Below are 21,573 nucleotides of genomic sequence, written 5' to 3'. Positions count from 1 at the left end.
CTATTCAGTCCTTGTTTTTGTGGATTGTTCCACTGAACTTCTTCTTAAAGGGGAATTTTAAGAGTCCCCCTTAAAATTTCTTGCAGAGCTGGTTTGGAGGTTACATATTCTTTCAGTTCCTGCCTGTCTTGGAAGCTCTTTATCTCTCCTTCCATTTTGAATGAAAGCCTTGCGGGGTAAAGTATTCTTGGTTGCATGTTCTTTTCATTTAGGACCCTGAATATATCCTGCCAGCCCTTTCTGGCCTGCCAGGTCTCTGTGGAGAGGTCTGCTGTTACCCTAATATTCCTCCCCATAAAAGTCAGGGACTTTTTTTCTCTTGCTGCTTTAAGGATCTTCTCCTTATCTTTGGAATTTGCAAGCTTCACTATTAAATGTCGAGGTGTTGAACGGTTTTTGTTGATTTTAGGGGGGGATCTCTCTATTTCCTGGATCTGAATGCCTGTTTCCCTTCCCAGGTTAGGAAAGTTTTCAGCTAGGATTTGTTCAAATACATATTCTGGCCCTCTGTCCCTTTCGGCGCCCTCAGGAACCCCAATTAAACGTAGGTTTTTCTTCCTCAGGCTGTCATTTATTTCCCTTAATCTATCCTCATGGTCTTTTAATTGCCTGTCTCTTTTTTCCTCAGTTTCCCTCTTTGCCATCAACTTGTCTTCTATGTCACTCACTCGTTCTTCCACCTCGTCAAGCCTCGTGGTTAGGACTTCTAGCTTGGATTGCATCTCATTTAATTGATTTTTAATTTCTGCCTGATTAGATCTAAATTCTGCAGTCATGAAGTCTCTTGAGTCCTTTATGGTTTTTTCTAGAGCCACCAGTAGCTGTAAAATAGTGCTTCTGAATTGGCTTTCTGACATTGAATTGTAATCCATATTTTGTAACTCTGTGGGAGAGAGGGCTGTTTCTGATTCTTTTTTTTGAGGGGTTTTCCTTCTGGTCATTTTGCTCAGTGCAGAGTGGCCAAAAACAAGTTGTATTGGGAAAAGGAGAAAAAGAGAGAGAAGGAAAGAAAAGAGAAAAAGAAAAAAGAGAAAGAAGAAAAAATAGGGGAAAAAGAGAAGAAAAAGAAAGAAAAAGAAAGAAAGGAGAAAAAAGAAAAAAAGGGGGGGAGGGGGAAGCAATCATAAATCAAGAAGAAAGAGAGAAAAAAAAAGCACAAAACAAAACAAAAACAAAAACTAAAACAAAAACAAAAAAAACAAAAAACAAAAAAAAACCACGGGGGAGTATCTTCCGATTCTGTGTAGTTTAAGTCCCTTGACTTCCCTTGGAACTGGTCCGTCTCGCTGGTCTTCTGGGGGAGGGGCCTGCTGTGCTGATTCTCAGGTGTTAGCACTTGGGGGAGCTGCTCTGCCCCTGCCTGGTGCAGGGCTCGGTGGGGGTTGTTGACCCCGTGAGGCCCCGGGAGGAAGCCACAGTGGCGGGGGCAGCTCTGGGACCCTCGAGTCAGCTCCCGCAGTAGCTCCGGGGCTCTCCGTTTGCAGGGCCTGGAGGCTCCGGGGCGGGGCCGCTGATCTGCTCAGTTCCAGGCAGGAGCGTCCTTGCTGTCCTGGGCCCTCCCGGCCTCTGCCTGTCCCGGGGGAGGCCGGATCCTGGGCTGTGTCCCGGCGCCCTGTGCTCCGGGGCCTGCGCTGTTGGATTCGCGCTCCCGGCGGTGCAGCCCCCTCCGCGGAGCCGCCGCCGGAGCCTCTCCGAGCTGTTCCCGGAGCCGCGCAGCCCCCTCCGCGGAGCCGCCGGCCGAGCCTCTCCGAGCTGTTCCCGGAGCCGCGCAGCCCCCTCCGCGCTGAGCTTCTTCCTCTGCGCGAGCCGCCGCCGCTGAGCTGTTCCCGGAGCCGCGCAGCCCCCTCCGCGGAGCCGCCGCCCGAGCCCCTCCGAGCTGCTCCGGGTCCCGCCGAGCGCTGCAGCCCTTAGGCAGCTCGGCGCATCTCCTGGGGCGCAGTTCCTCTGTTACTGTCCCAGGGAGCCCGAGGGCGTCCCCGCCTTTCTGGGGATCCTGCTCCAATTCCCGGGGAGCCCCTTTCCGCGGGGAAGGTTGGTGCAGCTCCTGCTCCTCCGGGACGGGGCTCTCCTGTCCTGGGGACACTCCCCCGGCCTCAGCCCGGCTCCTCGCGGGGCCCCTCCCCCTTGGAGGCCTTTTGTGTCTTTATTTCTTTTTCCCCGTCTTCCTACCTTGATAGAAGCGCGAACTCTTCTCACTGGAGCGTTCCAGCTGGTCTCTCTTTAAATCTCAGGCCGAATTCGTAGGTTTTCAGGATGATTGGATGGTTTTCTAGGTAATTTGCTGAGGACAGGTGACCTGGAGACCCTACTCCTCCGCCATCTTGCCCCTCCCCCCTGATATTCAGTTTTTTAAGCCCTTAATGTTACAGCCTGGTTTGTAGGGTGGCAGAGAAAAGCATGGTTTAAGCCAGATGCAGTGTCTCTATAAACCAAGGCATATTTAAAACCCTTACATAGGGGCAATTTGCCAATTTCTCATTGGTTGGGAACTCCAGTAGATGGCTTGATTCTTTTGGCAGTTCCCTTTGGTGTTGTTTAGAACGCACAACGTGCTGTTACTACATTAACCAATGCACTGTACTGAGAGCAGTCCAGCATCCTTGGCAATATACCATCCTACTTAGGCATTGTGGGGGCCATTCTTTTTTTATGCACCCATTCTGCCTACACTACTGAAGGGTCAGTAGCTAGGGCTCATTCCCAACTAGGGCACCAGCTTCCTGATTGCTAGGGGAATGTCAGTGTCTTAAGAGCTGGGACATGATAAACAGTGAGAATCATTTCAGGTTCTTACAGATGGACTCAAATGTCATTTTATATATATCGTGACCCCACAAGGACTTTTTAATAATCAGCTTCCTATTGTTCAAGCCATAAACTTAATCCCTTTAGAATAATCTAATTATCAGTGCCAAAGAGTTATTGGCCCGGGCTCAAGAGTGATTGGCAGCCAGACCACTATGAGCTCAGTACACTAGCTGCTGTACTGGCTGCTGTATGAGAAGCTTTATCCGGAAGAGCACGATGTACATTGCTAGGAGCTGTTGCTCTATGGGGTATATTGGAGTTTTGCCCCCTTCCAGAGCTGGAATCAAAATCCCAGGGGCATTCTCCTCTTTTGTTATCTCTGCCATAATGCCTGACCCATAACTTTTGGAGTCACATAGACACATAGACACATATAACTTAAATGGTAGACCTGCTTAGGAGATCCCCAGAGCTTTAATCTGTTTTATTAGTATTTTTGCTTTCTCAAAGGCAGCACACTGCTGTCGTCCCCAGTCCCATATATGCCCTTTCTTTACCAGGCAGCATGAGGAATGGGAGTATTGTGCCAGGTGTAGATTAGAAGTCTTCCAAAACCCCAAAATCCCTATAAAGGACAGCACCTCTTTCCCATTCTTAGAAGTTGGATAGGCTTGCACCTTTTCGGTTACAGCTTTATGAGTCTTAGCTAACCAGATGACACCCAAAACCTTATGGCAGTATTTGAGCCTTTAATTTTCTTTGGGTTCATTGCCCATCTTCTTCCTCACAGATGTTCCTGAGCAAAGCCTGCAGGTGTCCTGCAGCAGAGGTAAATCTTTACATGTTAACACTGTATTATCAATGCAATGGGCCCATTTTGCTGATGTGGGAGAGGTGAACAGGGATAGGTCCCCAGCTACCATTCTATTACTTATTGTGGGCCTATGCATGTAGCTTTGGGGGAATACTTGAAATGTTCATAATTATCTCTCCAACATAAAGGCAATTAAATCTTAGTTATCAGAAACTAGTCAAAGTCTTTTCCATGAGTGTTCTTAAATATGAGGCACATTTGTAGGAATACTTTTTTCAAAGCATCAGAGCAAAACAGTAACTGCAAATGACAGAAAACTTAAAAAATGATCACTTGATTTGATGAGAGTTCATTATAATGCAATGGACAAGAGAACTATAGCTGTATTAAAAGATCACCACTTTTTTTTTCTGGCAATGTTGTGGTTATCCCCAGGGGTATTTATATTTCAAAGACATAATAAGATATATAAACTTGAAAGGACAGAGAAAGATGCAAGTTTTCTCCTAGGAGTTTTGAGGTAATTGGTATTTAAAATTAGGGGTCAGAAGGAACGGGGCATTTTGGCTGTTTCCTCATCAGTTACCACAACATTTTCCTTGTCATTTTCATCATTTTCTCTAAGATTCCACCTCTTAACAGCCTAATCAGGCTTTCTCATAAGTTCTCATATCTTAATACATAGCAGCTTGCACCCTCCTTGATTTGCAAAACAGGACACTAAGGTCTCTATTATTTTGCTCTTCCATCTTGTCTACCAGCCCCAGAGCTAGCAGAGTAGTGGATGCTCATAGATACTTTTCTAACCTCAGCTCTTCTAACTTTCTAACTTGAGCTTCAGCCTGTAGTTGGGCATCCATGGCCAACTGGACTATCCACATTTGAGGCCCACAGTAGCAACTTTGTTTCCCTTCTCTTGCCTCAGTGTGGTATGCGCATTTCCTCTAACAAACACATTAGACTGGCTGATATTTTCTGTATGTCCCCATATTCATGTAATAGTCCACAAGTATCTAACATACAGGCCACCCTTCCTTACAGAAGTTGATAGCTAATTTGGGATTTCTCCTGTGGATTCCTCATTCCCAAGGCCCATTTCTTTGGTTTCTGGGCTGGCTTGCCAATTGTCAGTTTATAGCTCTCTTGGGTGCTTTCAGATATAATCTGAAACTAGCCCCTGTACCCAGATGTCAGGGAAAGTCCAAAGAAAGAGGTAGGACACTCTGGGTTGGTAGGTGGCAGTTTTAATAAGCAAAGGGAACTTACACCTGAGGGTTGTTTTGTTGTTTTGGGTGTCAGCAAGATGAATGGATCCTTGTGCCTGCCAGTAACTTCTTAAAAGGTTATAAAGAAGCCTTACCTGGGTTCATTCAAGTATACTGTTTAGATCTTCTCAATACCACATCATCATCTCAAGGCTATGTTGTTAGAGCAGCTTTTGGGAGAGGGAAAGGCAAGTGGAACTCATATAACAAGGATAGAGAAGTGGGTAAGGAGCGTCTAAGCTCCTGGGATCCAGCTCACAGGTCAATTTGCGGATACATCTTTTTGATGATCTTCCCTAGCAGTGGTAAGGTCCTTGGCATTGGTCTTAGTGACCCAACAACAAGTGGGACTACTTCTTATTAAAAGACTACTGCTATTATTTATTATTTATTATTTATTATTTATTATTATTATTTATATATTTTATTATATTATTATTATTTATATTCCCCAAATGAATGAAACATATAATGTTTGTCCTTCTCCCATTGACTTACTTCACTCAGCATAATACCCTCCAGTTCCATCCACGTTGAAGCAAATGGTGGGTACTTGTCATTTCTAATGGCTGAGTAATATTCCATTGTATACATAAACCACATCTTCTTTGTCCACTCATCTTTCGATGACACCGAGGCTCCTTCCACAGTGAAGAAAAAACATCAATAAACAATAAAAAAAAGGCAACTTTCTAAATGGAAAAGGTTATTTGCAAATAATATATCCATTAGGGGATTAATATCCAAAATATATAAAGAACTCATATAACTCAATAACAAAAAACAAACCCAATTAAAAAATGGATGGAGGAACTAAACAAGACATTTCTCTTTCCTAAAGCAGATAGACTGATGGCCACAATGTGGTGTTACCTCATACCTATTAGAATGACAATTATCAAAAAAAGGCAAGAAATAACAAGTGTTGGAGACGATATGGAGATATGAAAAAAAAAAAAAAGGATACTCTTACGCACTATTGGTGGGAATGTAAATGTAAATCATTTAAATCGGTGTAAATCGGTAAATCGGTGTAAATCGGTAGCCCCTGTGGAAAGCTGTATGGAGATTTGTCAAAAAATTAAAAACAGAACAAGTATATGATCCAGATACTCCACTTCTGAATATTGACAAATACAAAAACACTAGTTTAGGAAGATATATACACTCCTGTGTTCATTGCAGCAGTATTTATAGTAACCAGGATATGGAAATAACCTAAGTGTCCGTCCATGGATGAATGGATAAATAAATTGTGGTATACACACACACACATACACATATATACACAGTAGAATACTACTCAGCCACGAATGGATAAATAAATTGTGGTATACACACACACACATACACATATATACACAGTGGAATACTACTCAGCCACACATAAGGAAATCTTGCCATTTGCGTCATTATGGGTAGACCTTGAATATATTCTAAGTGAAAAGTTTGTTGCAAAAAGGCAAGTGACATAATTTCACTATATGTGTATTCTAAAATAACTAAACAAATGAAAAAAACAAACAAAAACAAAAGAGATCCATGGTTACCAGAGGGGAAAGGGTGTTGGGGGATGAATGAGAGGGCTTATTTGTATGGTGATGGATGATAACTAGACTTATGGTGGTGATCACTTTGTAGAATATACAGATATCAAAGTATCGCATTATACAGCTGAAACATATAAGGCTATGTGCCCAATTTACCTCAATAAATAATAAAGGACATATTAAGTGTATCTTAAGAAAAAACTAATTTACTAATTTAGCTTGTTGATTTTAGTATGATTGTTTTCAGAATGTCATCACAGACTCCTGAAATGTAATCCTACTCAATTATCAATAACAGCAGGGAACAGCTTTATGCCTGGGTGACAGCCATTGGTGATTGGCCATTGGTGATTAGAACTTTTCCTCAAGCCATTTCTACATTCTTTGTTAGGAAGCTTGGATCCAGTAATGTTTTTTCATATCCCTGTGTACCTTTCATCTTTTTCCTCTTCTTTTCCTTACATTTTTCTCCAGATAACTATTATGACAAATGGGGGTACTTATTTTTTAGCTTACTATGCATTTCATATACCTCATTGTCAAAGCTATATAGTCAGCAATTAAAGCACTAAGCTTTGCAAGTCTAAAAGTTACTGTTTTTACTACTGTTGACCTCTCATTTGGAGTAGTATTAGCGCACATCAATAAAAATACACAGTGTCCCTGTATGATGACTAATAGAAAAAGATACTTTGTGAGTTACAAAATCAATCATGTTCCTGAATTTTGTAGTAAAAGAGACCCCTGATAGAAACCTTCTTGAGCTTCTGGAAACAGCCTCCTGATTTTGTCCCATCCCATAAACACAATTGAACAATTACTTACGAATCATTACTGAACCAAGCTGAGCTCTTATCTTGATGTTACTTATTCCTAGATACTAAAATCCTGGAATATTATTTAAATTGTGAATAAGAAAAACTTAGGAAATATATAAAGATCTAAATCTGAGACTATCCATTGGGAGAAATCCATTTGTACTAGAGTATGCAAAGGAGGCATCTTTACAATTACCACCCAAGCAGGGTATGTATACAAGTGCAGTCAAGTTTATTGAGAGCTGAGTGCGTAGGAGATAGTAGAAACAATGGACAATAATTGGGTGGGGGAAAGATGAAGAAAAATTGATTAGTAGAGTTTTGTGTTTTTTTTTTTTTTCCCCAGGGTCCAGCTAAGAGAAAGTCAGAAAACCTAAATACTCCCTGTTGAAGTCAGTGGCTACTGTTAGTCATCAAAAATAAGATGTACTTTCAGAACATCTAAAACCAGTTATTGCAACTGGCAGTGAGAATACAGAATATCTCAGATAAATACTATAGTGAAATCATTGAGCAGTATGAATCATGGATACCTACAAACATATGAAGACAGTTTAATAATTTTTTAAAATGAAAAATAATTAAATAAAAAGATATTTAGTATCTGAGCTTTTTACTAAAAATTCAAATGCAATTCAGTAACTGTTTTGTGAAAATATGTACAACTTTTTAGGATACATTTTAGCTTTCTTATCAAGGAATAAAGGCAAAGAAAATGCATATTCTGGCTTATATTTTATTCTTCTCATCACTATAATACATTATATTAATAAAAGTATAGTTTAATCATTATAAACGAAGATTTAAACAGACGTATCTAAACTATTGTACCTAAAATCAGATGAACCCTATATAAAATAAATAATCCATTTGAGAAATAGGAAATGATTTATTTTCTGAAATTTAAAAGATAGTAAGTGGGAAATTTAATTCAACTGCTATCAAATTAACTTTAATGTCACATTTTAGGTTAGTGTGCTGTCTTATTATGGGGGACATAAAAACTAATACCTATTCAAAAATGTCTCTTGAGATTATAATTTAAAAACAGGTTTGCTTATGTTTGGTTTGTTTCAATTTACTGCTGATAAGTATTCCTCATCAGTTAATCAATTGTTTCAGCCTTCTTTTTTTTTTTAAAGAAAATTGGAGTTTTTTCCAAGAAAATTACAGCATTAAAAAACCTACTCCATGATGCTTTTGCTTGTGAATTTTAAGGGAAGAATACTTCATTCATCTTACAAATAAACTAACTCTAACTAAAAATCTGTTGTTTTATGTCTTAGGACAAAGTTGTTGCTGTTCAGTTCTGTAACAATGGAGACAGGTAACTATGTAGTACATATCTGTGTAAACAGATGTTTGACATATTTTACTTCTATTCCTTCAGCAGTAGCTCCCTCTACTGTATTACTTTATTTAGCTGAAAGCCCTTGTCTATTTTTGATGACATCCTTACCTCATGTCTTTTAAACTCCTATCCAATTAGTAGCCATACTTAATCAGTTCTTCTTTCTGAATGACTTCTTTTTTGTTTACTTTTTTTCTATTTCTATTTCCACTCACTTTAGCAAATGATTCTATTATTTGGCCCATTACCTTGAGTTTTCTCCTTTCTAAATCTATCCTGTCCATTTCTGCCAGATTTACATTGCTATGTTTAGAAATCTTTAGTATTTCCTCTTTGTCTATAAAATAGAAATCAAATGTCAGGCTCGAATTCAGAACTTTCTAAAACTTGACTTAGACCTACATTCTTTTCTCATTTACTACTCCCCATATAAATCTTTACATTTAGCCTAAGTGACTCAATCATTGTTCCTGTTACATTCCATATTTTTTCTCTCATTCATTTATTTGCTTATATTTTAGCTCATACCATTCTTACCCCGAAATACTACCCCCTCACTCCTCTTTCCCTCCCACAGCTTCCCTCTAGCTTCTACTCTCCTTTACTCTATTTTTCTCCTCCCACCAGTCCCTTTCTCTTCCTTTCTAAGTCCTATCTTCCTTTTAAGGTTCATGTTCTACCTGAAGCCTTTTCTGACTGCTGCATATTTTAGCCATATTGTCTTCCTCTAAACATCTGTATTACTCATTGTCTCTCCTCATATGATACATATTTCCTATGTCTATAAACTTAGAAATTATATACAAGTATTTGTGTACCCCCTTTCAAATGTTTGATCCCCAAAAGATGATAATCTTTTGCCCTGGTCTAAAATTGACCTAGAATAGATTTAAATATGTAAGCACTTAACATAAATGTTTATCCAGATATTTCTATAAGGACTTTTATGTGGGTGACCATGTTTTGATTTAATTTAATTTAATTTAATAAAAAAATTTTGACCATGTTTTATTTTTAAATATTTTTCAGACAGTGGGTGATTGCTATGATGAATTTGTTCATCTTTATTAAATGCAAGAGTAAATAATGATGGTCCACATAGAGTGAAGTTTATATTAGGAATGAGAAAACCTTCAGATAATTTTTTGAGGTTGATTTATTGCACTGTACTGAGTTATACACTTGAAGGTTTGTACAGCTATGATTCTTTCATGCTAGAGGAATCTGAAGTTTTTAATTCCTTGCCTTTTCCCTAAAAGAGAAACATAATTTTATCTTCATTATTTATGTGGACAATAAACAAAGGATATCCAGTTTTACTAATAATTAAAGATACAGTTTAAATTAAGAGTAACATGTTTTTCTTTCAGAATAATGAGATAATGAAGAATGTCAGCACCCAGTATTGCCAAGTGTTTAGGGAAAATGGGCACTCACTCTCCCATAACTTTTGAAGAGACTGTAAAGTGTTAAAAAAAAAAAAAAACTTTTCAGGGAAATAACTCATCAAAAGCTTTAAAAATGTGCCGACCATTTGACTCAAGCAAAGATAAATATAAGGTTGTACAAAGATATGTATAGAGATACTCATCACAAAACTATTTATAATGGTGATGAATGGAAATAGTTTAAATATTTATCTTTAGGGGGTTGATTAAATAAATTTCAATATATCCATATAGTTCCATACTTATTCAGACAGTAGTTTTAAATTTATAAACCTAGAGATCTATAAAATAACACTTAGGGAAAAACACAATAAAACATTATATGTAGTACAATTCTGTTTCCTGAAGGGGGAAATATATAAGTATATATACATGTCTTTAATAAAGTCAGGTGGAATAGAAATGAAAGTATGAACAGTGATAGAAATAAGGGTGAATGAATGTATTTTTGTAAGTTTTATTGAGATATAATGCACATCACATAACTTCAGTGGTTTTTAGCATATTCACAGGGTTGTGCAACCTTTACCACAATCAATTTTAGAACATTTTTAGCACCCCCAAAAGAATTCCCATACCCTTTAGCTATCAATCTCCAATATCTTTATACCTCTACCCTTAACCCTGGGCAGCCTTTAACCCAGTTTTTATCTTTATAGATTTGCCCATTCTGGAAATTTTATATAAATTGAATTATACAATATGTGGTCTTTTGTGACCAACTTATTTCACTTAATATAATGTTTTCAAGATTCAATCATGTTGCAGTATGTATCATTATGTCATTTCTTTTTATTGCTGAATAATATTTGGATGTATGAATACCACAATTTGTTTATCCCTTTTAGTTGATGGACATTTGGATTGTTACCACTTTTTGACTTGTGATGGATAATGCCATGGTTATTTGTGTATAGGTTTTTATGTGGACTTACGTTTCATTTCTCTTGGATTTATAGCTGGGAGTAGACTTGTTGAATTATATGGTGACTCTGTTTATCATTTTGAGGAACTACCAAACTGTTTTCCAAAGTATATACTTTTCATTCCCCCCAGTAGTATAAGGGGATGAATGTATTACTTTCTTAGAAAAAAAAAGTGATTTCTAGTTTGGAAAAAAGTAATAAGGGTATTTTAACCTTTCTTTGCAGTTTAAGATTTGTTAGTGGAAGTAGAGATGGAACAGCAAGAATTTGGCAATATCAGCAACAAGAATGGAAGAGTATAGTGCTAGACATGGCTACTAAAATGACTGGGTAAGACTGGATGTTAGATATTTCAGTGCTTCTCATATGGTATAGTATCTTTTGATTTACTGAATTATATTTCATAATGAAAATATATTTTCAGATTAGTGAATAGTTTGGGGTTCATTGGTAGATCTAAAGTTTGCATCTGTATTTAGTCTCTAAGTAAATTGTCTTTTGCTTGTTGATTACTGGATGATAGAAACATTGCTGAATCATTCAAAATTCTGGTCTCTTGTGACCCAAAGATCTCTACTCTACTAATGCCCACAGGATTATTTCCTGCCTTATTTTTCTATAGGTCATTTTAAAAAAGATTTTATTTATTTATGAGAAATACAGAGAGAGAGGCAGAGACCCAGGCAGAGGGAGAAGCAGGCTCCCTATGGGGAGCCCATGTGGGACTTGATCCTAGGACTCCATGATTATGCCCTCAGCCCAAGGCAGATGCTCAACCACTGAGCCACCCAGGCATCCCTGTATAGGTCATTTTTTATATTTATCTATACTACTTTCAACTTTGAGGGTTTTCACTATTAAATGTCATCATAATTTTAGCTATCTCTCTGTCTTATCGAGGTTACCTTTATGATGTTTCATATTGTTAGCATCCCTACTCAACATTATAAGTACACTTAATCAGCATTCTGTTTCATTATATTTCCTGTTGATTGGAAAATATATAATTACATCTTTAGGACATTACAGTTTCTGTCGGCTAAGGCCCTGTAACTAATTATTTTCCCATTAATGACAATATAAAACTGATATTATATTCCTAGCCAGCTATTCATATTATATTCAACTAAATCAAAAGTTATTGAATTTTTTACTGCTCTATTATAAGACTTATTAATTTAAAAATTTAAGGTAATAAAGGGTCTATTATATATTTCTTTGCACTTTCTTGAAGCAAACATGACCTTATATTATATTTTTCAAGGAATTTGTAGATTTTTTTCTAGCTTCATTTTTTTGGTTGTTGTTCTTGTGTTAGTAACTAACTACAAAGTTATTTGTCATTTTGTGTCTTTTGTCTCCCTACAATAAGCTTATGGGTATTGCCCTATTTAGGTACTTTATTATTTTATTTTGTGAGCACTGAAAAGTATAGTTTAGTATTTTTTTTTGAAATGGTTTAGTATTTTTTTTCTAAAAATTTGCAAGCTACTGGATTTTTTTCATAATTTGCTGTTTTTTAAATAATTTACAAAGTATGAATACTGCAAATTATTTTATTTAGGAATAACTTGCCATGTGGAGAAGACAAGGTCACTAAACTTAAGGTGACTATGGTGGCCTGGGATCGCTATGACACCACAGTTATTACTGCAGTGAACAATTTCCTTTTGAAAGTATGGAATTCTATCACAGGGCAACTTCTTCATACTTTATCTGTAAGTATTTTTAGAATTAATAAAATGATCAATAAGGGCATTATTGTGGAAGACAGGAAATTTAAATTTTAGTTTATTTTCTCTGACTTACTATCCCTTGGATCAGTAATTATTTGAGTCACCTTTGTTGACATATTTGCAAAATAAGGAGGGCACATTGGTATAGCTGCTAAAAGCAGGTTCAAAAACTTTTCAAGATTCTTTTGAAGTCTGATACTTATCTATCTAACTTACATGCAGACAATGTAAGTTATTTTGTTTTTAGCATGAGTTGGGATTTTTGTTATTATTGTTTTAGGTGTATAACTATATTTTGACAAGAGAATCCTTTTTTATTCTACTTTCAGGGATTTGTTTATGCAAGAAGCAGGAAAAGGGGGCTTTTCTGCTTTTAAAAAATGAATTTGTTGTAGAAAAAGGCTGTAATATTTGTGACCTGAAAAGCTGATAGGATTAATAGCAGAAATCAACATGGGTGGGGTTGGTTTTTGGTTTATCATGTAAATTTCAGGTTAAATGCCACTTAAAAAGCCTTATCTGCTGAAGCCTATCTGCTTCAATTATCACTTCATAAATACTTTAGGGACAAGGGCCAAGTGATTGCCATATGATTTGCAAAATAGTAAGTGATTGGGACTAGAATCCAATTCTCATAACTCATGTGACTTTGTAGTATACCATGGTATCATCCTTATTTGACTCCATGTGAGATAATTTTATCTATAACCTCTGAGGTGTCTAAAGATTTGTTTAATTTTGGGAGGATTTCCATATACCTCCAATTCTCTTTCCTAAATGAAATCCTAACACTGTGTTAGTGGAGTTTTAGATTCTTTTTTTATCTGTTTAACCAGTTCTTTATCTCCTTATGCCTTTCCCTATTCTTTGATCTAAGTTTCTGTTAATATGTATAGGAAAATCTATAATATTTGCTTGAATCTTTAATAGGAAATGTTCATGCGACATGCTCTAATAGAAATATAATATGAGCCATTTATGTAATACTAATTTTTCTAGCAACCACAACAGAAAAAGTAAAGCACAACAGGTGAAATTAATTTTATAATACATTTCATTTAACCAGTATATCCAAAATAGTAGCATTTCAACATGTAATTAATATAAAAATTATTAAATATCTCACATTTTCAAAATACTAAATATTTGAAATCTAGTGTGTATTTTACACTTACAACATCTCAATTTGGAGTAGCCACATTTTGGATGCTTAATAGGCACATGTGGCTATTGACTACAATATTAGCACAAATCTATATCTCTAAAAATCACAAAGTTCATGTCATAGCCTCTGGTTTTATAGATCTGTGTAAAATTCTGTCTTAATAAGTACCTCAATTTAGAATTTTCTTTAGTGATACTCTTCCCATGGGTTGACTCATAGGTCATCTGTTTTCAGTGAATTTTACTGAAAAAAATTAGAACTATTTTTAATTTTAGTCCTTGTAACAGTCAAATCTACTTAGTTTTGATACTTATCTTTTCTGTGTTAACAATTTGTTTTTTGATGGTCTTAGTGTGGTGTAAAGTTCTTCCACTCAGCAAATACTTACTAAACATCTTCTGTGTGCCTTCAGTGGGGTTAGCTGTTAGGAATAAATAGTAGAGAGTCCCCATCATCTTAGAATTTACAGCTTATTAAGAAAAAACAAACCACACAAAAATTAATTAAATGATCAGAAAGAGAAGTGTAAAATACAATGCAAGTTTCTAATAGGGTGACCAAACCTGGTATAAATCTATTTGATTCTGGTCAAAATAGGATCAGATACTTCCTAAGGAAGTTAAATTTGGGTTAAGATTTGAAAGATAGGTAGAAATTACCCAGATCTCAGCCTAAATGTCACCTCCTTGACAAGGCTTTCCCTGATAGAATAATCTAGAGTAGTCTTGCAGTCTTTGTCTTATTCTGTCACCTTGCTTTATTTTCAGCATAACGTTTATCACTACTTGATATTTTCTTATTAAACAATAAGAAAATTTTGCCTCAATATGTAGGATATCAATAAATATTTGATTAATTACATATGTGAGGGAGTTTGGAGGTCCTTATTGGAAGAGGGTAAAAGTACATCAAAAGTCTTCAGATAGAAGGGAGTTGAAAGAAAGCCAGTTTTTGGCTAGAGCACAGAGAACAGAAAGAATGTCACCAGATAGGACTGGAGAAATGGACAGGGAACAGACCATTCAAGCTATTATAGGATCTGCCCTAGACAAATAGAAAAGCATTAAAAGGTTGAAAAGCTAAGGAATGACATGTGAATTTTGCTTTTGAAAAATATCATATAATTCTGGCAACAGAATAGATTGGAACGAAGCTAAGAGTGATTCTGGTATAGCGTAAGAGCGTAAGAGTCTATGGTAAGATGGGCCATGATGATAATTTGAATTTGTGTAGCAGTGGTGAAGATAGAGGTGTGCTTAATAAATATAAATAAGACAGATGATGTATCTTAAGAAATTACTAAATTTTATTATGTTTTGTTCCCTATGATATAATGACTATGTCCTATCCTATGACATGTGACCAAGAAATAAAACCCTTATTTAAAAGTCTCTCTATTCCAATGTACACTGAAATAGTTGTATCATTACCATTTGAGTTTAAGAAAGTAATTTTATTGTTTTCTCATTAGGAACCTGAGAAAGTATTTGTTATATCAAGTTGATTATTTAGCATATAACAAAGAAGTAGTTTTTTGGTGGTCACTGGGAAAAGAGTTTTGGTAAACTTTCAGTTGTAAGAATATTTATTGCGATGGGATTTTACTTACGAATTTTGAGCTACTATGCAGTTATTTTTTAATAAGTTACATTTTTGTCCATATAGGTAATATGGTAGTAGGGTGCCCTATTATTCCATTTTTTATAGGATGATTTGAGATAGAATGCACTTGTGAGAGTCATAAGATATGATGATTTCTAAAAGCTCCTGATGTGTAATATGCTGATGTTTTTCTAGGTGAAATGCAACTTCAGGATGTCATACATCCTTTTTTTAAGAAATAGTTTGCCAACACTTGATTCATTTATTCTCTTTAACAAAGATCTGAATCAAGTGTTGGCAAACTATTTCTTTAAGAGGCCAGATAGTATATTAGGCTTTGCAGGCCACATATGGCCTCTGTTACATATTCTTTGTTTTTCAAAGCCTTTTAATGTAAAAACCATTCTAACTCACAGATTGTGTGTACAAAAATGGGAGCTAGATTTGCCTGCAGGCTACAGTTGCCGACACCTGATCTAAGGTCTCTCTTTATATACTGATATTCATTGGTAAGGGTAACATATAGAGAGAGCATTGGTTTTCAAACTTTTTTAGCAGCAAACCCATTTTTCAGGTAGCATATCAAATGAAACTTTCAACTATAAAGTAGAAAAAGGGCAGAGCCACTATACTTTTGTGTTTGAATGTACCATGGGACCTTCCAAAATATAATTTGATTACTAGGTATTGAGAGTGCTGGATGAAGAACAATGAAAGTTTGTCTGTTATCTCTGTGGCAGAATTGGGTGTTAATGAAAGATCCTGTTTATTCATTCTCTGTGAGTCTTTTAAGTAGCAGAGTCATAGAAATATCAATTCTATTTCAGGGGCCTGGTTAATAAGCTGTAACTGTCTTGGACTACACTTTAAACACCTTTCTGGGTCTTCTGTATTGAGTACTTTTTGAAATCAGCAATTAAACATATAAGGAACTCTAATTGAAATATTTCTTGTCGTGTCCATGTAGTAAATACTATGGTGTACATAAATTCATCTGAACCAGATTGATAGCACACTCCCAAGATCTTTTGGCCAAATAAACCAAATACTGTGTGTTGCTTTTCATTTTTAATATTGATTTTATCACAGGGACATGATGATGAAGTATTTGTTTTGGAAGCACATCCATTTGATCAAAGGATCATACTTTCAGCAGGTCATGATGGGAACATTTTTATTTGGGACCTTGACCGGGGGACCAAAATTCGGAATTATTTTAACATGGTAAGGAAAATCTGTGCTTGGTTCGTATTAAAATAGACATCTCTTATATGACAACTTGGTAATTAAAATATACTTAGTGCAAAGGAACCTGTCATCTGTGTTTAAATCCATACAATAACTTAGAGAATGTCTGGAGACCTGAGAGTAAGGCCAATTGAGAACACTTTTCAGAGTGACTCTCTTATCATGGTATTAGCATTTTCCAAATTCTTGTCCCCAGGTCTAAATTCTAGAAACTCAAATTTAATCAGCTTTTGGAGCTAATACTAACCAAAATCACAAAATGTTTAATGTTTAAACAGTAATCCTAATATATGAATCATAACAGTGTCTATTGTATCTGTTTCTGGTAAACCCTACATAGCTTAGTTAGTAATCAGGAAGTTGTTGGGCAAATGTAGAATTGGAAGCATAGATACTCTTAAGATATATTTCATACAAACCATGGACAAATCTGGTGAGTTTATCCCTTTTCCCAGTAGAGTACCCTCCTATGTTAATGGCAATACTCATATCCTCCAAATTTAGTGTTCCTTTGAAGAATAGTTCTTGAGTTAACATTTCTAAATTGTCAACTTTTGAACTCCCTTTTATAGACTTTGTATAGTTCTAGAGTGTTAATAATACCCTCTGTCTTTTGTTAGTAAAATTGATTCATGTACTTTAATTTAGGAAGGCTATTTTAAGGTTTACTCGCCTTACAATTTAAGGTGTAAAGATATTATCTTGACATTGCTGAGTTGTCCTTTTGGTTGTGTTTAGATCTTTTTTTATTCTCAGTCACTCATTTAGTACTTCTTGAAATATGACATTGCTAGTAATATTTGATACCATGTATTGCATTTTTATTCTTCCTAAATTCTTTCAGAGCATTACTGTCTCTGTAGGATTCTGGCAACAGAAGCCAGAGAGTCATTGGAATGTTGATGCATCACATAACTCAAGATATTAGGAAGCGGAATCTATTGCCTACTTATTTGTAAATTACCTCTTAAGATGACTTAAAGTGACTCCTCTAAATTTCAGATTGAAGGCCAAGGCCATGGTGCAGTGTTTGATTGTAAATTTTCACCAGATGGAAACCATTTTGCCTGCACAGACTCTCATGGACATCTGCTGCTTTTTGGTTTTGGATGCAGTAAATACTATGAAAAGGTTAGTCTATTTAATTTTTGTTATAGACTATAATTTTGGATTGTATCATTCATAAATTTTATTTGAAGTCTTCCAGTAAATAAGGGTCATTGTGATAAGGGTCATTGTGTGTCAATAAATATAAACTTAAAAAGTCACCTTTCTTTTTTTTTTTTTTTTTTTTTATTTATGATAGTCACAGAGAGAGAGAGAGAGGCAGAGACACAGGTGGAGGGAGAAGCAGGCTCCATGCACCGGGAGCCTGATGTGGGATTCGATCCCGGGTCTCCAGGATCACGCCCTGGGCCAAAGGCAGGCGCCAAACCGCTGCGCCACCCAGGGATCCCAAAAAAGTCACCTTTCTTGATAAAATTTTTCATCACTGCCAGAACAGGCTTGGTAGTTCGAATCACTATCAGGATATAAGATTATGTAGATATAAAAATTTATTAGGAAATCCTTTTGCTTAGAACATATTCTCTGTACTGCCCTTCAGGTGTAATGAGAGAACAACTTTACCAGATTACATCCTCTAACTTATCATAAATTAGAAGAAAACAGCTGGTGACCAAATGTTAATTTTCTTGCTTGGCCACTTTACCCATTATCCATCTTGTTAAAATACTTTGGAAACTAACTTAATTGGTTCTTTATATTTTATTAGCTATGAATTTGGAGTTGATTATAGATTCTTGGAGTTGTAAGAGAACTCAGAATCATTGAGTGTAGCTCAATACTTATATCATCTTTGAGTATCTTTTATGTATTTGGTATTTACCTGCTTTGCCATTTATATTATACTCCCAACTATCCTTATTTGAATAAACTAAGCAATAAAAGTAGTTGTAAATGTTTGTATGTTTGCAACTTAAATAAAAATAACTAACTTTATCTACTGTGTTACTGCTCTCCTTCTTCATATGCTAATTGGAGAAATATGATATAGAGCCAGAAAGTAATGCAGATTATAGGACTTTGTGGAGAAGAGATAAGATTACCATTTAGGTGATTCACTTCTACCTAGAGGGAATGAATATAAAGCAATAGATGGCTATAAGAGTATGTAAAATGTGTCTGATTTGAAACATGCATGTTCTCTAGGAATAAAAATTAATTCTCTATGCATGTTAAATACTTAAAACCTATCATAAAGATTCCAGATCAGATGTTCTTCCACACGGATTATCGACCTCTTATCCGTGATGCCAACAACTATGTACTGGATGAACAAACCCAACAAGCTCCTCACCTTATGCCTCCCCCATTCTTGGTGGATGTTGATGGCAATCCTCATCCTACAAGATTCCAAAGACTAGTACCAGGACGGGAAAATTGTAAAGATGAACAACTTATACCACAGCTGGGATATGTGGCTAATGGTATGTTGCCTCCAAAATTAAATATAAGACATTTTGCAAGATGTTATACTTGCTGTTGTTCTCTCTGTATGTCTCTTGCTAAACTCTTTATAGGTTATAATGTATTTTACCTAATACTTCTATTAATTTTCAATTCCACAGTAATTACTAGAGTACTTTTACACTTTTATGTCACTTAAACTGAGATAAATGGATTAGGACAACAAACATATACTCAAACAGAATATATTGATCTGCTTCCTTAGAACCTGAACATGTGTATGATCCTGTTGCTTATAGTATTTACTTTTAATAATGATTAACTGTACTAACTTTAATGTGTCAAGCTTTTCTTATTGGTAAAATTCCACTGCTCATGTTATTGGTATTTTAATTTGACAGTCCATAATTAATGGACAGAAGATGAGGAAATTTCAAAAACCAAAAACTGGGAAATGGCCATTTACCCATTCTCTTGTGTGAAATGCAAATAATTATTTAGTGTTTAAATAACAGTCAATCCTGGAGGATGTAAAGGAAGCAGTAATGAGCATGATATGTGATGTAAGGATGCTAGAATAAGACAGTGAAATGTGCTATTCCTTGTCAAAGCAACTGTTCTTTTTACAATTTTAATCCCAGTATAGTTAACATACAGTGTGATATTTATTTCAGGTATACTATATACTATATAATGATTCAACAATTCCGTGTATCACCCAGTGCTCATCATGACAAGTGCACACCTTAATCCCTATCCCCTATTTGACCTACACCCTACCTACCTCTCCTCTACTAACCATCAGTATGTTCACTATAGTTAAGAGTCTGTTTCCTGGTTTGTCTCTCTTTTATTTTCCTTTGTTGATTTATTTTGTTTCTTAAATTCCATATGTGAATAGAATAATGCAGTGTTTCTCTTTCTCTAACTTACTTTAATTAATAACACACTCTCTAGCTCCATCCCTGTCATTGCAAATAGCAAGATTTCATTTTATGGCTGAATAATATTTCACTGTGTGTGTGTGTGTGTGTGTGCACATACTATAACTTCTTTATCCATTCATCTATTGATGAACACTTGGACTGCTTCTATAACTTGGCTATTGTCAATAATGCTGCTATAAACCTGGAGGTACATGTATCCCTTTGAATTGGTGTTTTATGTTTTTTGGGGAATGCTCAGTAGTGCGGTTACTGGATCTTAGGGTAGCTCTATTTTTAATTTTAAAAAAAAAGATTTATTTATTTTAGAAAGAGAGTGTGAGGGGCGGGAAAAAGGGAGAGGGAAAGAGTCTCAGGCAGACTCCCTGCTGAGCTCACTGAGCAGAGTCTGATGCCAAACTCAATCTAACAACCCTGAGATCATGACCTAAGCCAAAATCAAGAGTTAGACACTTAACCAACTGTGTCACCCAGGTGTCCCACTATTTTTAACTTTTTGTGGAACCTCCATAATGTTTCACAGTAGCTGCACCAGTTTGCATTCCTACCAACAGTGCAAATGGAATCCCTTTTTTTCCATATCCTCACCAACATTTGACATTTCTTGTGTTTTTTATTTTAGCCATTCTGACAAGTATGAGGTGGTATCTCATTGTAGTTTGGATTTGTTGAGCATCTTTTCATGTGTTTGTTAGCCATTTGGATGTCTTTGGAGAAATGTCAGTTCTTTTCTTCACCCCATACTTTAATATAGGATTACTTTTAGTCTTGTTGATTGTTTCCTTTGCTGTGCAGAAACTTTTTATTTTGATGCAATACCAATAGTTCATTTTGGCTTTTATTACCCTTGCCACAGGAGACATATCTACAGAATGTAGCTATGGCTGTTATCTGAGAAATTATTGATTATGCTGTCTTCTAGAATATCTATGGTTTCAGAACTCAGAGTTAGGGTTATTTAAAAAAAATATTTCTTATATTCATTTATTTTATTTTATTTTTTATTTTTTTAATTGGAGTTCAATTTGCCAACATAGAGCATAAAACCCAGTGCTCATCCCTAAAAAAAAAAAATTTAAAGATTTATTTATTTTCCGGGGGGAGGGGCAGAGGGAGAAAGAGAAAGAGAAACCTTTTATTTAAATTTATTTTTTTTATTGGTGTTCAATTTACCAACATATAGAATAACAACGAGTGCTCATCCCATCAAGTGCCACCCTCAGTGCCCGTCACCCAGTCACCCCCACCCACAGCCCACCCCTTTTTCGTTTCCCAGAGTTAGGAGTCTCTCATGTTCTGTCTCCCTTTCTGATATTTCCCACTCATTTTTTTCTCCTTTCCCCTTTATTCCCTTTCACTACCCTTTATATTCCCAAAATGAATGAGACCATATAATGTTTGTCCTTCTCTGATTGACTTATTTCACTCAGCATAATACCCTCCAGGTCCATCCACGTCGAAGCAAATGATGGGTATTTGTCATTTCTAA

The 21,573-nt window shown here is 36.0% G+C and overlaps 1 protein-coding gene across 3 annotated transcripts in view; it reads left to right on the top strand.

Moving 5' to 3' along the window:
* BRWD3 (bromodomain and WD repeat domain containing 3) overlaps positions 1-21,573 on the top strand; it is a 201,990-nt gene that overhangs the window by 100,745 nt on the left and 79,672 nt on the right. For 2 of the 3 annotated variants that reach the window (XM_041741648.1, XM_041741649.1), the window contains 6 exons: positions 8,482-8,522; positions 11,146-11,250; positions 12,485-12,638; positions 16,513-16,647; positions 17,674-17,802; positions 18,935-19,160. In XM_041741648.1, coding sequence (XP_041597582.1) covers positions 8,482-8,522; positions 11,146-11,250; positions 12,485-12,638; positions 16,513-16,647; positions 17,674-17,802; positions 18,935-19,160 — 790 coding nt within the window. Of the gene's footprint in view, positions 1-3,538; positions 3,578-8,481; positions 8,523-11,145; positions 11,251-12,484; positions 12,639-16,512; positions 16,648-17,673; positions 17,803-18,934; positions 19,161-21,573 lie in introns of all 3 variants that reach the window. The other variant, XM_041741647.1, reaches the window with a different exon arrangement.

Source organism: Vulpes lagopus, chromosome X (assembly GCF_018345385.1).
Source record: "Vulpes lagopus strain Blue_001 chromosome X, ASM1834538v1, whole genome shotgun sequence".
Classification (NCBI taxonomy): Eukaryota; Metazoa; Chordata; class Mammalia; order Carnivora; family Canidae; genus Vulpes; species Vulpes lagopus.
The sequence above is the reverse complement of the archived record's forward strand: the minus strand, read 5'-3'. Positions and strand labels throughout refer to the sequence as shown.